The sequence below is a fragment of the Pelophylax lessonae genome, assembly GCF_965119305.1.
Source record: "Pelophylax lessonae genome assembly, chromosome: 3".
Taxonomy (NCBI): Eukaryota; Metazoa; Chordata; class Amphibia; order Anura; family Ranidae; genus Pelophylax; species Pelophylax lessonae.
This window is the reverse complement of record NC_138770.1, coordinates 21,899,510-21,918,000: the sequence shown is the minus strand read 5'-3', so window position 1 is coordinate 21,918,000 and position 18,491 is coordinate 21,899,510. Positions and strand designations below refer to the sequence as shown.

General features: G+C 45.7%; 1 protein-coding gene across 1 annotated transcript in view; it reads left to right on the top strand.

Annotated features, from left to right (window-relative positions):
- LOC309550245 (uncharacterized protein) overlaps nucleotides 1-18,491 on the top strand; it is a gene marked incomplete at its 3' end in the record, with an annotated part of 2,091,994 nt that overhangs the window by 752,590 nt on the left and 1,320,913 nt on the right. Inside the window, 4 exon segments of the mRNA XM_082250656.1 lie at nucleotides 8,634-8,757; nucleotides 8,874-8,971; nucleotides 9,061-9,288; nucleotides 9,368-9,568. Of these exon segments, the coding sequence (XP_082106782.1) occupies nucleotides 8,634-8,757; nucleotides 8,874-8,971; nucleotides 9,061-9,288; nucleotides 9,368-9,568 (651 nt within the window).

Here is an 18,491-nt window from a genome sequence, read left to right as displayed (position 1 = left end):
GAGCGCCCCCTCCTAACCCATACCAGACCACATGCCTTCAAAATGGGGGGGGGGGAGGTGGGTGCTTTGGGGCAGCTCTGCCCCCCCACGCCAAAGCACCCTTGTCCCCATGTTGATAGGGACAAGGGTCTCTTCCCCACAACCATGGCCTGTGGTTGTGGGGGTCTGCAGGCAGAGGGCTTGTCATAATCTGAAAGCCCATTTTACCAAGGGGGCCCCCAGATCCCGCCCCCCCCCATGTAAATGAGTATCGGGACCATAGTACCTCTACCTATTCACCAAAAAAGTGTCAAAAAGTAATAAAAACACACACACAATTTTTGAAAAATCGTTTATTAAAAAATAAAATCCAACCTCCCCCCAATGTTGATCCGTCATCAATCACAACGCCCGCCGCACCCGAAAAAATAAATAACAAAAGATGCTCTCGCCGTCATGGAGGCCCTCTGCCTACTGCAGGCTCCCCGTTTCATATCTTTTATATAGGTAAGGGGCGGGGCCACCTGTCTACATCACCTGGTGGCACCGCCCCTTCTGACATTAGGGACCCAGCATGCTCCGATCCATGGTATCAGAAGGGGGCAGTGCCACCAGGTGATGTAGACAGGTGACCCCGCCCCTTACCTATGTAAGAAATGTCAAATGGAGGAGGAGCCTGCAGTAGTTATTTTTTATTAAAGGATTCTTCAAAACTTGTGTGTTTCTATTACTTTACTCAACAATTTTTGGTGAATAGGTACAGGTAATATGGTCCCGATAACACCAAAGTATAGTGTGACACTGCAGTAATCACACTATACTATACTATACGGTCCTGATACTAATTCACATGGGGGGGCGGGATCTGGGGGCCCCCCTGGGAAAAGGGGCTTTCAGATTACGACAAGTCCCCTGCCTGCAGACCCCACAAGCACAGGCCATGTTGTGGGGAAGAGGCCCTTGTCCCCATCAACATGGGGACAAGGTAAGGTGGGGTGGGGTGAGCGGTCTGAGCTTCCCCAAAGCACCCACCCCTCCATTTTGAGGACATGTGGCCTGATATTGTTAAGGAGGGGGGCCCTCACTCGTCCCTTTCTTGACCTGCCAGGCTGCATGCCGGGATGTGGTATGGATTTTAGGGGAGAACTCACACTGTTTTTTTGTTTTTTTTAATTTTGGCTCCTAAGGGCCTGGTATGGACTGGGAGGGGGACCACGCCATTTTTTTCTATTGCCGGGCAAAGCCGGCATTCTTGTCTTTACATTCATCTGTCAGTGGGGAAGCCCGCTGACAGCTGATGAGTCATGGTTGGCTAAGGATGCGGGCGGCCGGCTTCCCGACTTGCTGCTTAACCGCTTGCCGACTGCCGCAAGTACATATAATGCGGCGGTCAGCCCCTCACAGGCAGAGTGACGTATCGGTACGTCACTAACCTGTGATGCTCTGGGGAGCGAGTGCGCGCCGCCGGCGCCGCGCTCCCGCACAGTCACGGACCCCCCCCGCGCGTGTGACCGGCGGACCCGATGTCCGCCAGTCACTCTGCGATCGTCGGGGGAGAGGGAGAAAGGCAGGCAGGCAGGCTGTGTAAACAAGCCGCCTGTCATTCTCCCCTGTGTAGAAATAGTAATCATACGCTTCTACTATGTAGGACCGTTGATCACTGTTCCTACAGCTCAAGCCACAGCCAATCACAGTTAGAATCACGCCCCTAGGGACACACACAGCCCCTCCCTCTCAAATAAAGTTAACCCCTTCACTGCCAGTGTCATTTTACAGTAACAGTGCATATATATATAGCACTGATTACTTTAGAAATGTCATTGGTAACCCCAAAAGTGTCAAAAATGTCAGTCAAGGGTCCCATCTGTCCGCCGCAATGTCTCAGTCCCGCAAAAAAAATCGCAGATCGCCACCATTACGCATTAAAAAAAAAAACAACATAAATGACAAAAATCTTTCCCTTTGTTAGTAAACGCGATAACTTTTGCGCAAACCAATCAAAATACGCTTTTTGCGATTTTTTTTAACAAACATATGTAGCATAAAACAAATTGGCCGAAAATGTTAAAAAATTTTGATTTTTACTTTTTTTTTGGGGGGGGGAATTTCATATAAAAAAATGTGAAAAATATTGTTATTTTTGCAAAATTTACGCTTTTTTTTGTTTATAGCGCGTGATCAAAAAATCGAGGAGGCAACGGTCTCTACTCTGAATCAATCCTCCAATTTCATTTGGCAATCAGAGGCATTACCTTACCTCGGAATACACTTGTCAGCGTCCTTATACACGCTATATTCCAGAAACTACCCGCCCCTTTTTACTCGTCTACTGGCTGACATGGATAGATGGTTGTTATCCTCCCTCGTGGTTTGGCAGACTACACCCGGTAAAATGAATATCCTCCCAAAGGTGTTGTATTTGTTTCGTACACTACCAATAGCACTGTGTAGATCTGAAGTGAAGACGATTCAAGGTAAAATGCTATCTTTTATTTGGGGGAAAAAGAGGCCTAGGGTGAATAGACGTATGCTGTATGCACCTAGAAGACGGGGCGGCCTGGGAATACCAGATCTGTTGAAATATTACTACGCTGCATAATTGGCCCAATTGGCAAAATTTCACTCTACCCAATCCCGTACTATTTGGATGCAGTTGGAGGCACGCTCAGTCCCTGAAAAACTGGTCTCTCATATTCTATGGCTTCCACCAAGGGAATGTCCCCCGATTCTATGCCCGGCCTTATCTCATTCACTGGCCGTCTGGGATAGACTGTCATAATCTCACAACTTCAAATCACCTCACACCCCCTTGGCTCCCATACTCAATAACAGAGCATTTTAATGGTGGACCAACAAAGGTCTCATACGCATAGCGGATTTTTGCGATCACAGGGGTATCTTAACAAGACAGAAGTTAATTGAGAAGTATGTCATGCCTTTGTCAGAATCCTTCCGCTTTACTCAAATCACTAATTTCTTGCGCACCCTGTCACAGCACTCTGATATAGTCACGGTGTCCCCCATGGAACTTTTATGTCAGAAGTTCGATAAGTCAAAAAGCCATATATCTGGGCTATATAATATATTGACTGACTTTTCTACTAAGTTGACCTATATGGTGCAGGGGGAAGCAGATATACAGGACAGCATTGAGCTGGACAACTGGCAACTTATGGCTCAGGATGCTTCGAGATCGTTAATCAACACTTCCATCATAGAGGCAAACTGTAAAGTGCTTCTCCGGTGGTACATGGTGCCGGTGCGGCTAGCTACTTATGTACCCGGGGCGTCCCCATTGTTCTTTTGTGGCTGTGGTCAGGAAGGAACGATGTACCATATCTGGTGGCAATGCCATAAGGTACAGCGTTACTGGATAAGGGTGTATAATTTTATTTACACCCTCACCCAAATTAATTTGACTAAATCATCGCAGCAGGCTTTATTGGGTCTCAAGGTGGAGACAGCCACGAGGGCCCAGAGACGATTAATCACTGCCATTCCACCAACTCAGGCATAAACTCTCTTGGATTATGGAGAATGAACGCATGTCTGCCATATTAAACTATAAAATGAAGATGTTTGATAAGGGTGGGAGCCATGGCTCCGTTACCTTACTGGTAACCCATAAGCTTGTTGCCAGCTGTCTGGGCCCTGGCAACATGGGGTGCAAGGTGGGGGGGGGGGGTCAGATCCACTTTCTTCTTCTCTTCCTTCAATCTTTCCTCTTCTTTCTTTTCCTTACTCAAATACTCAATAGTTATCCTTATTGGGTATTCCCAATTGCCGAACTTACATGTGCCAGCACTACCTGTCGGCATTAGAAATGAAAATAATAACAGTGTGAGGGTCCCCCTCAGTCCATATCAGTCGCTTTGAAATCCCCACAATCATTCTCTGTGACTTCAACATCCCAGTTACTACAAACACTTCTGTTACTTCTAAATTTTTTAGTCTAACCTCCTCATTTGGCCTGAAGCAATGGATACACAATGGATAGAGGCTTCTACTCACTCTGGTGACCACCCTCAGCCTTGTATTCTCCCACCTATGCACTCCATGCATCCTCTCCAACAATCCTCTCCCTCCCTCTAAACACCACTAGGGATGGGCGATGCAGGGTTGGACCGAGCATAACTTCAACCCGAAATGGCCCCTTCAGGTGTTCGCAAAACACCAGAATTTTCTGTGTGCTCTGCGTTTCTTCTATTTATTTTACTATTTATATCCTGCCGAGCGCACAGTCAATAGGTTGTTAAGAAGAGAGGCCAGGAAACCGGCCACGGCGTCCTTAACAACAAATGAGTCATCAGCTGTTAGCAGACTTCCCTGCAGACAGCTGAATGTAAAAAAAAAAAAATAATTGTTGGAAAAAAAAGAAAAAATAGGGAAAAAAAAACGGCGTGGGGTCCCCACCGTCATTACCAGGCCCCATCCATACCAGGCCCAAAAAAGGCTGCATGCTTGGATAAGGGTCAGGTATAGATTTTGAGGGGAAACCCCATGCCAATTTTCTTTTAAAAAATGGCGTATCTTCCCCCCAAAATCTATACCAGACCCTTATCCAAGCACACAGCCTGGCAGGCCAGAACAGGTGTGAGGACAAGCAAGTGCATCCCCCCCCCAAAACCATACCAGGCCACATGCCCTCAACACGGGGGGGGGGGTGCTTTGGGTTAGGGGGTTCTTCAGGGGGCTAATTGGAATCTGGAAACCTTGAAAAAAGGGGCCCCCAGATCCTGGCCCTCATTTACCAAAAAAGTGTCAAAAATAAAGACATGAGCCAGTTTTTGACAGTTCCTTTATTAACCACTTGCCTACAGGGCACTTTCACCCCCTTCCTGCCTTGGCCAATTTTCAGCTTTCAGAGCTCTCACACTTTGAATGACAATTGCGCAGTCATGCTACACTGTACCCATATGAAATTTGTATCATTTTTTTCACACAAATAGAGCTTTCTTTTGGTGGTATTTAATCACCTCTGGGTTTTTCATTTCTTACAAGAAAAAAGACAGAAAATTTTTTTTTTTTCTTATTTTCTGTGAGTAAATTTTGAAAATAAATATCTTTTTTCTCCTTCACTGATGTGCGCTGATGAGGCAGCACTGATAGGCTGCACTAATGGGCACTGATGAGGTTGCACTTATGGGCACTGATGAGGTGGAAGTGATGAGGTACCAATATGCCACACTGATGGGCACTGATAGGTGGCACTGACTGATGGGCACTGATGGGCACTGATAGGTGGCACTGACTGATGGGCACTGACAGGTGGCACTGATGGACACTGATGGGTGGCACTGATGGGCGGCACTGATGGACACTGATGGGCAGCACCATCAGTGCCAGCAATCAGTGCCCATAGTGCTGACAGTCAGTGCCCATCAGTGCCTAGATGAGCAGGCACTGACTGGCAGCACTATGGGCACTGATTGTGGGCACTGGTGCTGGGCAGTAACTGGCACTTTATTTACATTTTGTGTAATCAGGGCACTGATGATCAGTGTCCTTGTCTCCCCTATGAGGAGGAGCCGCTGATCGGCTCTCCTCGCCTCACACACTGACAGTGTGAGACGAGGAGAGATGAATAACGGCACTTCCTCATTTACATGTGACTGGCTGTGATTGGACACATCCGATCACATGGGCAAAGAGTCATCTTATGGACTCTTTACCGAGATCAGGATTGTGCCGTGTCCTAACAACCTATGGACTGTGCGCTCGGCAGGATTTAAATACTAAAAAAAAATGAAAACACAGAGCACACAGAAAATTTGGGTGATTGGTGAAGTTTTCCTCCACCCAAACCGTTCTCCCATCCCTAGTGGTGTTTGGAGAGAGGGAGAGGATTGTTGGAGAGGATGCATGGAGTGCATAGGTGGGAGAATACAAGGCTGAGGGTGTTGCCACCAGAGTGAGTAGAAGCCTCTATCCATTGTGTATCCATTTCTTCAGGACAAATGAGGAGGTTAGACTGAGAAGTTTGGAAGTAGTAGAAGTGTTCGTAGTAACAGGGATGTTGAAGTCGCTGAGAATGATTGTGGGGATTTCAGAAGAGAGAAAGTAGGGCAGCCAGGCAGAGAAGTCATCAAGGAAAGTTAATACCGGTCCAGCGGGCCGATAGATCACAGCAATTCTAGAGGAGATTGGAGAAAATAGACGTATACAGTGAGCTTCAAATGATGAGAGGGAGGAGAGTGGAGAACCTGGAAGGTGCTCTGTGAGGATAGGAGGATTCCCACTCCACCTCCCTTGTGTTCCCTAGGTCTAGATTTACACCTACTTCATTCATCTTATGGTGTTTATCAATAAATGAAGTAAACTGATCCATGTGCAAATTCATATACAACATAAAGTGCTTTGTGCTCAAGATGCTGTTCCCTGCAGATCCACTGCTTCTACTTTACACCTACTTCTTTAATCTCATAATATTTTCTATAAAGTAAAAACCTGTGCAAATTCATGTAATCATACAATATTTTGTGCTCAATATAGTGTTCTCTGCAAGTCCACTGCTTCCACTTTGCATCTACTTCAACTAAGTTCTGTTGCTCCATAAAAGTCCACAAATGAATGAAAAGTTGATAAGGTGTGAAAGTTCTCCGTGCTCCAAACTGTGCCAGCTGTAGTGTAGCCACGCCTTCTTCCACCTCTTACACACGTGATGGTGAGGACGCCCCCTTAGTAGTGCTTCCCCACTCACCAGAGCAATATGACTCCCAGCTTTTCAGCTACCAGAGTCACAAACATCCTTCACACTCTCCTCACCTCCGATGGCAAAGGAACTGGATCCTCCTCGCTCACTCCTGCAAGTCTGCTGCACTTTCTGTCAGTCTCCCTCCTAGACTCGGCTTCCTCCTCCGACCGCTGTTCCAGCAGGAGCTCCGCCTCTTCATACACACTCAGGGAGGAGCAGGGGCGTAACTACAGGGGTTGCAGGGGTTGCAATCGCTACCGGGCCCCATGCTCCAGGGGGCCCGGTAGCAAACCAGTGGGTGAACTTCTAGGATCTCAAAGGTCACACTTGCGACCGGGCCCTGGCATTTCACCACTGTGGGGAGGCCCCAAGATTGCAGGAAGGGGGCCCACTGCAGAACTTGTAAAAGGATCCTGATGCGGGACCATAATAAAAGGCCATGCAATGAGATTAAAGAGCCCCAGGATTAGTGGGAAGAGCCCCGGGCTTGAAGGGAAGGGCCCCGGCCAGGGGTCTGGGGGGCCCTTCATGGTTTCTTGCATCGGGGCCCTGAAGGTTCTAGTTACGCCTCTGGGGAGGAGAGAAAGGGGAAGGATATACAGTACATACACACACAGCACAAGGCCGTGTTCACACTACCAGACGGTTCTCAGGGCTGCAGTTCCTCTGAGCTCCACAAGGTGGTGATCTCACTTCTACCCAGACAGGAAGTCTCTATGGAATACAGACAGGAAGTGATGTCAGGTAAAGAGGACGTTCCATAGAACGTAGAGGGAGACACTGCAGGAATTGGCGGCAGAGGAGGTAATAAGTAGATTAACCCCTTCAAGGGGATCAGTTGATGATTAATATATCTTGCTTCCAAAGCGGACCACACATGGATGGAAATGTGAGCGATCCCTGCTGAATTTCCATGTATCTATGGTCACCTCCCCTCCCCCTCATCTCCTTCATTATGTAAGTCATGCTGAGATAATCTCCCATTGGCTGAGCAATATTCTCATTTGTCTCTGAGCTCCTTCTTGCTATTCCTCGTCCTGCCTGTTGTTTCCTTGAATTGATTTTCTGTGTAGTGACCCCGGCTTCATCTCTTGGATGCGCTCGTCTGTTGCTTGTCCTGACCTTTATCCTGATTCCTGGCACCAGCATGCAGCATGTGGGAACTTGGCACCAGCATGCAGCAAAATCCATCCCCACCATTAGGAGCTCTGGAGAAAATTGTCTGCTATTTACACTCCGTTCCTCCGCACGTCACCTGCTCACATGAGAGATTACTTTCACACATTCCTGACAGATTTCTGTATGGTAAAGGTCAAAGTTAACTCTTTATTTTAGAAGTGGGAGGCACCCGGGAACAATGATTTGGTTTGCATGGGAGCCTCATATAGAGGGCCCCTCAAATCTCCCCATCTAAATGTCCCTCCATCCCGAGTCTATATGTCCTATGACATCACACTGACCTCACAGCTCCTCCCCCCCAATGTCCCTCCATCTAGCTTATTCTTTTCCTCTCTTAGGATGTGGGCGGACCCTTGGCATCCTCATTAGCAAAGTGGGACTGTTGGTCCCGCATTGTATGTAATGATGTCAGAATGCCTGCAACAAGCTTTTACTCTGCGTAGTGTGGGGGTCCTGTGTGGGTAAATTATACCTCAGTCTGAGGTGGGGCTTTAATCAAATGGAAACCTGAATGGTGAGGTGAGGAGGATTCTGGGAATATCATTTGATTTTACTATTTGTGTTCAGATCTAGAGTTTTCCTCCTGTGAAGTCTGGAGATCATATGACCATCACATTGCCTCCACCTCCCTCCCTGATAGAATAGAGAAATACAAAGAAGATTCTAGAAGTCACCAGAGAGATCATGGAGGAGAGGTGAGCGGTGCTGGGAATTCTGGGACATTATCCAGTAACAGACAAGGGATGTGTCTGGATGGTGACTGTATCATTGTGTGTGTCAGGTTCCTATAAGGTGTCAGGATGTCACTGTCTATTTCTCCATGGAGGAGTGGGAGTATTTAGAAGGACACAAGGATCTCTACAAGGACGTCATGATGGAGAATCAGCCGCCCCTCACATCACCGGGTAAGAGGAGACTTTATTGTAAAGCAGAGAGCAGTACGGAGGCTCCACCTAGATCCCCCATCATCTGATAAACCCATAGAAACAATGTATTCAGTCAGTGTGTGTGTTTCCTACAGATGGATCTAGTAATGGGAACCCACCAGAGAGATGTCCCCGTCCTCTGTATTCCCGGGATTCCACACAGGAAGGTCACACCATCCCCCACCATCATCAGGTAGATGAGGAACAATCACTGATAGTATCATTAGGATCTGTACATTATCTGCATTGTTACCATTAATGTCATTTTTATTATATATTCAGAGTGGAAACCTGAGAGATTCTAAAGTTGAGGTTAAAGAAGAGATAAAAGAGGAGGATGATGAGGATGGGCTGATGGAGGAGTCAGAGTTTCTAAAGGAACACAAAGATCTGTACCAGGACACCATGGTGGAGTCATCCAGCTACAGAAACCCACCAGAGAGATGTCCCCGTCCTCTGTATTCCCGGGATTCCACACAGGAAGGTCACACCATCCCTCACCATCACCAGGTAGATGAGTGACAATTATTGGTAGTTCTGATTTATACCCAGCATGTTTGTTACAATGAATGTTTTATTATATATTCAGAGTGGAAACCTCGGGGATGATAATATTAATGTTAAAGAAGAGTATAAAGAGGAGGATGAGGAGTATGGAGTGATGGAGGAGTTTTCAGAAGGACACAAGGATATGATGGAGCCACCTAATAACAGGAACCCACCAGAGAGATGTCCCCGTCCTCTGTATTCCCGGGATTCCACACAGGAAGGTCACACCATCCCTCACTGTTACAAGGTTGGTGAGACAGAGATTATAAAACACAGACTCATGGAGACAATGTGTGGATTTTTATGTGATGTCACAATAATAAATCTTATATTTTACAGATGATATTCTTTCATTTTCTTGGTTTAGAGTGGAGATCCAATCGATATAGAATTTGAGGTTAAAGCAGAAGAAGAAGAGAGGTATGTGAGGGATGATAAGCAGTCTACGGAGGAGGATGGAATAACGGTGACATTTATAGAGGAGGACACTCCTACAGAGATCAGCACAGGTGGGTCATTAACACTAAATCCATTCCTCCACACATACTGCTCACTGATTGGTCCGGAGTAGGGCGGGGACTGGGTGATATCAGCCTGTAATCCCCTGGTCACTTTCCTGAGCTGTGTTCCCTGTCCTGTATTCCTGTATTTCTCTCGGATAATCTTCCTTCTCTGTGCTGCAGACACAATTTATGTCTCTAGACTGGATTTATGGAGATTCTGGGAATCGGCTGGCAGCAAAATGTTCATTTTCACCATAGATGTTACTAGACCTAGACACCTGGGGTTTGTTCTTCGGGTCTTCTGCCCCATGCCCGGGTCTAGTAAGATCACTGACAGAACAATTCTCCCGGGGTTACTTGCTCTGTTATTTGCTGGCTGTGCTGGGTGGAGGGATATGTCTGTATAGTCTCACACCCAAGTCACTGAGTGCAGTCTCAGGAGATGGGAGGCAGCGGTGTGGGACCTCTGCAACTTGTCTCATGTAAACATTTAGAGTAAGTGTAAACCCTCTATATACCCAGTGAAGTGACTGGCCTCAGGTGATACACAGAAATGAAACAAATCCTCCTACATAAGTTGTACCCCTTTATCTGCTTTCCTCTCTTTACATCTGTTAGAAGTCCAGAATTTAGACAGTTTGTCTGAGCAGTCAGAAAAAAGGAGACAGGGATCTGAAGTTACAGCTTGTCTTAAATAGGGACTACTATGTCATGTTAGTTTTTGGCTGGGCTGTACTTAGCTCAGACTGATTGTTTAGTTTTTCGCCTGGTTTTTCCCTAAGCTAAGCTGAGTTGTGATTTCTCACTGTGGCCAGTAGATGTCACCGCTATCACTGGACATAGTATGACATTTCACCAACCAAACTAAAATGATAATAAACCCAAAACCAAAAATGTCATAAATTGCAGCTTACCAATCATTAGATGTGGTGGCTGCATTACTTTTCTTTTTAAGGCTTTTTCCCCTCTGTTTTCACCTGGTTACACCTTCTGTATTAGAGCGCCCCCACTCTGGAGACAGCAGCATTATCAGTCTGGGGGGGGGGGGGGGAGTGTTAGATGTATTATCAGATTTAACAACAGTAACAAATTGAAGCCAAACTCCATCTCACACTTTATAATCAGTTACAGCAAACTATTTTTTTCCTTTGGGATAAAAGTTTTACAAGAATAAATAAAAGCTGATCGTTGTAAGCACCCCTGTCAGTGGTAAATGGTCTGCCCCATGCCAGTAACTGATACATTCTGCTTTAGAGTTGGAGCTTTTATAGAACAGATTTACTGGCCAGATCACCAGATGAACATATAAGAAATCCTAAAAAGGAAAACTAACATCAAATCTAAGAATCGATAAGCTGCAATATAATAAATATTTTCTTTGGGTTTAATGTCTTACATTAAGAATATTTAAATTTATGTCAGCCAATCCAGTAGGAGGTTTGTCACTGGTGCATGCTGGTGGAGGAAATAAATATTTGGGACAGGCCATGTGCTCGCTCTCTTCGACTGGTATGAGGTGTAGGGAGGGGCTGCTGGATGGAGCTCTGCTGTTCGATCCATTAGCCTGTTTTGGGGCCTAACATGTGCTGAAGTGGTTGTGAAGCTGTCCTGCCTGGTCTGGAGGAAGCTGTGCCAAGGAGGAGACCCAGGGGAGGCCCCATGCTGGAGAGAGTCATGAAGAAGGCCGGTCTCTAAGGAGGGCCTGGGGACTCACTTGGAGAATGCACTGAAATTTGGGAATGTGCTTACAGTGTTGCTCAGTCGGCTTATAGGTTCTGACACTGTGAGAGTAGACATTGATCTGCAGAGTCTGTAAGTGATCTGCCATGGTACCTGAGACCCCCACCCCCCCCCCCTCACCTCCAACCCCTCACCTCCCGAACCATTCTGCAATAACACTTTAAAAAGACAAAAGTGACTGACATCCAATAACCTTTCTTGGTCCCTGTATTTATGCCATAGAATAGATTAAGCCCTGGGGTGAAATGCTGGCCCGTCCCTTGGCCTCTAGGGGAGTTATCCTGCCTTTTGGATGTCAGAGGGATTCTACATTCATATTACATATTACATACTCCTGACCCATGCACTATATACTCTGTTGTACATGACATACTCCTGACCCTTGCACTATATACTCTATGTTGTACATTATGTACTCCTTACCCCTGCACTATATACTCTATGTTGTACATTACATACTCCTGACCCCTGCACTATATACTCTATGTTGTACATTATGTACTCCTTACCCCTGCACTATATACTCTATGTTGTACATTACATACTCCTGACCCCTACACTGTATAATTTATATTGTACATTACATGCTCCTGATCCCTGCACTATAAAATATGTTGTACATTACATACTGCTGACCCCATGCACTATATACTCTATGTTGTACATTACATACTCCTGACCCCTGCACTATATACTCTATGTGGTACATTACATACTCCTTACCCCTGCACTATATACTCTATGTTGTACATTACATACTGCTGACCCCTGCACTATATACTCTATGTTGTACATTACATACTCCTGACCCCTGCACTATATACTCTATGTGGTACATTACATACTCCTTACTTCTGCTCTCTCCCCTCCATCCACTGCTATATATATACACATGTAGCACCCTACAGGTAGGTGCTAGGTAAATGCATAGTAGGTCTTGTCTGAGTAACAACAGGGCCATGATTTCTTTTGGTCAGGGTGTCATGGCTTCCAGGTGCATCTGCTGAGAGGGAAGTCTCCCCACTGGCTCTGTGAGAGGCTTCTCATAGGGCAGTGGAGGAAACCCAATCAGGGACTCATTCAGACTTGTATCTACCCCAGAAGGCAGATTCTGCCGCAGAGGATTCTGGGAATGGGTATAAGTTTGAGTCCCAGGAGGGAGAGATCGGCTGTCTCTCCTCCTGTCTGAGGAAGTGGATGTCTCAGGGGTGCTGCCTGAGAATCCAGAGTGCTGAGTTGAGCTGAAGAGGATCCGGTGTGCCGAGAACCAGCGGAGAGAGAGAGAGAGAGAGAGGGGTCCAGTCCCAGGAAAGCCTACAAAGTTTGTGAGTGCTGTGGATTGCCCCTGGGGGTCTACCTAGTGTCAGAGGGGACCACTCCGGAGAAGTTTCTGGGATCCGAGAGTCAGCTAGCTGGAAAGGGGGTGCCTGGTCGGAGGACCCTGAAGTGTTAGAGGGGGTACCTAGGTTGAGGACCCTGAAGTGTTAAAGGGGTCGCCTGCAGTTTTGGCCCTGAAGAGTCAGTGTACAGGGTGGAGTGTACAGGTTGAGAGTTGCAGCAGCACAGGAATTTACAAAGAGCTACCTCAAGCTAGCGTAAGGTTGGAGGGAGCTGTTCAGTGACTTTTGAGCAAAGCAGTGTCAGGAGTCAAGTATTCTACAGTCCTGGATCTTCTGAATTAATGTTGAGGTTCCAGCACAGTTCTCAGTGTTACAGTGTCAGGAAGCGTTGGCTGGCAATCAGCTGGTGCCAAGACAGCGCTAACAGGCATTTTTCTACAAAGTCCCAAAATTGTACCTAGTTAAGCCAGAGGAGTATCCCACTCATTCCCTTCTCCCATCCCCTAATCTCAATAAAACAAAACAAACCAAGATGCCGGAATGGTAATTGTCTCAGTTCTCACACCTGGGGTTACAGCTCAAATGTGCTGGGAGTGTTACCGGTAACAATTGCAGGCCCAATGCCTGGAAAACCTACTACATTTGGGGGCTCATCCGGGATTTTGCCATTAGTTACTGGGCCAGTTGCCCCTGGCAATGGCAAAATGAAAAGTCAAAAAAATCCTTTTCTGTGCCCGGAACTGTTGTTCAAGCGCCAGGCCAGGTGTGAGACTGCAACTGCGGGAGCCATGGGGAGTGGGCTGAAGCTAGAAGCCCATATGGAAGGTTGCTTGTGGCAATGCAAATGTTCTGAGAAAACCTGTAATTTGATGAGGACTTTTCATAAGGACTATGAGATGTACTCTGCTGTCAGAAGATGGAGAGCAGTGCTGCAACTGCTTAACAGAAAGAGTGGACAGTGAAGGTGGCATCAGGGGTCCCAGGTAGGATAGAGAAGAGGACGCCGAAGGTCCTAGTGTGGAGGGAGAAGATGGAGGCCGGGGGTACGGGAAGAGAGGTGCCAGGGGCCTGGTGTATGTGCATGCTATATGGATGGATGTTGACCCTGCATTTGACAGTGCGACATTTATTCTCTATAGTTAAAAAAATGGGGGGGGGGGTGATTGGGACTTTAAATGGGGAGATAACAGGGTAAGGTCATATTCCTCCATCCCTACTGAATAACTAAAAACAAGGGGAAATTGGGACTTTATATGAAACACATGGCTGCAATCAAAGAGACCATATCAATAAATAAATGATCTGATAACATATATGTACATAAAATTCATAGTCCAGTATAGACATATAATATCACTTTTAATTCATAAATTTACATGTTACATCACAACATAATGACATTGGTATATCGTTACTAGTGAATGCATAACATCGGTAAATATAATGAATACAATAATATTTGGTGAATACATATGGGTCAGGCCATTGCATCATAACATAATACGATTGCACATAATGATGTCAATGATGTCCTAATAGACTCTCAGATCTAGCAACATAAACGATATATAATAAGTTTGGGGTTAAAATCGATTAACAGTACATAAGAAAATAACAGACACATAATGGTTGGAGCGTTGCATCCAAAACAGCTCTACGCGTTTCATGGTTGTGACCAATCATCAGGAGCAGATGCGGAATGAGTAAATATATACGTGTCTACAATTAGGTACATGATAGTTAGTGTAATATAACAAAGGACCATAAAAAGGAAAGAAGGGAAGAAAAAAAAGAGAAAAGGAAAGGAGGAGGTAGGGAAATGGGAGAGTGGAAAGAATAATAAAAAAGGAAAAGGGGGGGAGGGAAAAGGAGGGGGGGGAAGGAAATGTACCTGTTGCCACTTGCAGAGTATCTAAGGTTACAAAAATTGCATAAAGTAAATTGATGCACCTTCAAAATGGGTACATAAAAGAAAGGAAAGGAGGCACAAACACCTAGTGCATTACCCAAGGTACTGTATAACATTTCTAATAAAAAATGTCAAATGCATACTCACAAACATGAAGAAATAAAATCGTGTTACAAATTCCCGTCACACGTGTGCTGGAACATGTCCTCTAAGATTCGACCACTAACGCATTTTGGGAGTCGAGCCCCCTTCATTAGAGCTGGTCATGACCATAGCAGATACAAGTATATATAGAGAGTAGCTTCATGTTCCTTCACCTTCTCCCCCCCCTCCCCTTCCCTCCCCCCAGAGAGAGGGGGCGGGACCATCCAGTGTCAACAAACACTCCTACTATGCCTATGTGCCTTAACCCTCATAACTTTAGTGGCCACTGGTAGTATGTCCCATGGGACAGTTCAAATGGAAACTGCCCTCAGAACTTGCATCAACAACCAGCAAAGGGGTCCACAGAGTAGGGAATGTACGCCAGGAATGGCACTCAGTGTATGTGCAGAAAAAAAGAAGATCTCATAAAATCCTATGTACATTCTGGGCATGCTTTCCCTGATTCTTCTAATTTACAGGTGGAGCCATGACTGTTGTAGGTGACTTACCCCTCTTGGATCTCCTATATGGCAGCTCTTGTCCACTTGTACTGAACATCCCGTCCGTGCCTCAGTGACTGGCCGCCCATCCTCCCACCCACCCCCACATGCCGGAATGTGCTCCATGTAGTCTGTTCCTGCTGTACGATGTACATTCACCCCAGAGAAGACCGCGACTTCCTTTTCCTGGAACGCACGCTGTCAGCCTTGCGCTCCAGGACCTGTACCGCATCACTTCCTGTAAGACGGGGGCGGAAGCTCTGTATAGAGCCCGCCTCCGTCTGTAACTATGGGGACATGTACACAATATCCGCTGGGTCCCTAGTTAGATTTGCTGCCTCCTGGCTGTTGGAGGAAGGCACTGCACTCCCCATATAATCACAATGGGACTTATAATACAAAACGTTAATCACCATGATCTACTGCGTCCCCCAAGGCATCGCCATCCGGAATACCATAATGGCAACAGAAATTTGAAAACAGGACCCTGTGTAGGCGAATGCCCTGGATTTCTTCTCTGTATATTATATATATATATATATAATTCTATTTTATATATATAATTCCATATATACAATTTTACTCATTATGTGAGTGTGAAGAAGGAAAGTGGACATATGAATGTTCTCCTAGATGGATGTTGTTGCGTACTGGACAATCACACCCCGACTCCCTAGTGGACCAACTGGAGTCCTAAAACTCCAGTGTAATATAAGATGTAGGAACCTGATGCTATTCAATGCTGTAAATATCACTTAAAACATGTACAGTGATACAATCAATAATGTAAGTAAAGTGCCTAATATATACAAAATATATGATAAAAAAACATCTTTTAAAAAGCATCTTTTTTTAAAAAACATAAAATATGTAAAATATGAATCTGCTATGCACTTTTTTCACTAGAACTGCTAACAATAGCGTGTTCAGCAGCTAAAATAGTGCAATGGTAAAATGGAAAAATGGTACACCATGTACACCCAATGTCCTCATAGCCTAAGCTTCATATCCAATGCCCTATCTTGTTGGGTGGATCTTCCTACCTATAGTGATGACCCCAAACCCTCACCCTATTTGTCTCTCCTACCCATCCTACACTTAGCTCCCCCCTATTATATATCTATTTAGCACATGACTCTATAAAACTCCCTAACAAAGACCATGGGCCAACTACCCTGCACTCAACGTATGACAGCTGTGATGTCCAAACTCTCATTCAACCCCCTAAGAGCCAATGAGCCAAGTTGATGAATCCAATACGTTTCCCTACTGCACAATCTTTGAAATCTGAGGCCAGCGTCTGTATAACCTGTAATGGCCTCAAGTCCAAAGGCTTTCAAACCTACCGATTTTTTTTTGTCATGCACATCCCGAAAATGGCAGGAGAGAGAATGTTTATCAAAACCTTTGTGGATGTTTCTTTTATGCTCTCCAAATCGTGTTCTGAAAGTGCATGAAGTGCGGTCTACATAAAGGAGTCCGCAGGGACAGACGAGACCATAGACCACAAACTCTGTGGAACAGTTAATAAACTGTCTGGTAGGATGTACTCGACCGTCTGTCTCCGCGACCTCCCTTTTTCTGTGCCACATGTATTGGCAAAGTCCGCAGTTGGAGACTCCACATCTAAAGGAGCCCTTTTTATTGAATACAATCTTCCACATCGGTGCCAGTTCTGTCCTAGTGGGTTTGACTCAGCTCGGTGCTAAGACACTCTTTAGATCTTTCGGTCTACGATAGATGACCTTTGGTTTACTTGAAATGGTCCCTGTTAGTAATGGATCTTTTTCTAGAATGCCCCAATGTTTTTCTAGGATGTTTTTAATGGCAAACGCTTTTTGGTTGTATTTAGTGCAGAATGACACTTGATAGTCCTCCCTTCTTTTATATACCCGACTGGTTCTACAATTCTCAGACTTCCTCTCATCGGTGTATTCCTGCCTATATTTGGTGTAGGCTGTATGTATGCATTGGTTGTCCTACCCCTTTTGTTGGAATTTTTTGATCAGGATAGAGCTCTGTTCTTCAAAATCTTCGAGCTTGGTACATGTATGTCTGAGCCTGCAAAATTGACCCAAATTGGGTCAATTTTGCAGGCTCAGATGTACATGTACCAAGCTCGAAGATTTTAAAGAACAGAGCTCTATCCTGATCAAAAAATTCCAACAAAAGGGGTATGACAACCAATGCATACAGGGCCGGGACAAGGGGTAGGCAGGAGGGGAGGTTGCCCTGGGCGCAATGGTTTTTTGCAAGGATGGGGGGCACCTTGCCCCTAAACCTAAGGGAAGGGGGGGGCGCAGTTTGGCATCCTTGCCCTGGGCGCTGGATGACCTTGTCCCGGCACTGAATGCATACATACAGCCTACACCAAATATAGGCAGGAATACACCGATGAGAGGAAGTCTGAGAATTGTAGAACCAGTCGGGTATATAAAAGAAGGGAGGACTATCAAGTGTCATTCTGCACCAAATACAACCAAAAAGTGTTTGCCATTAAAAACATCCTAGAAAAACATTTGGGGCATTCTAGAAAAAGATCCATTACTATCAGGGGCCATTTCAAGTAAACCAAAGGTCATCTATCGTAGACCGAAAGATCTAAAGAGTGTCTTAGCACCGAGCCGAGTCAAACCCACTAGGACAGAACTGGCACCGATTTGGAAGACTTTATTCGATCAAAAGGGCTCCTTTAGATGTGGAGTCTCCAACTGCGGACTTTGCCAATACATGTGGCACAGAAAAAGGGAGGTCGCGCAGACAGACGGTCGAGTACATCCTACCAGACAGTTTATTAACTGTTCCACAGAGTTTGTGGTCTATGGTCTCGTCTGTCCCTGCGGACTCCTTTATGTAGACTGCACTTCACGCACTTTCAGAACACGATTTGGAGAGCATAAAAGAAACATCCACAAAGGTTTTGATAAACATTCTCTCTCCTGCCATTTTCGGGATGTGCATGACAAAAAATCGGTAGGTCTGAAAAGCCTTTGGACTTGAGGCCATTACAGGTTATACAGACGCTGGC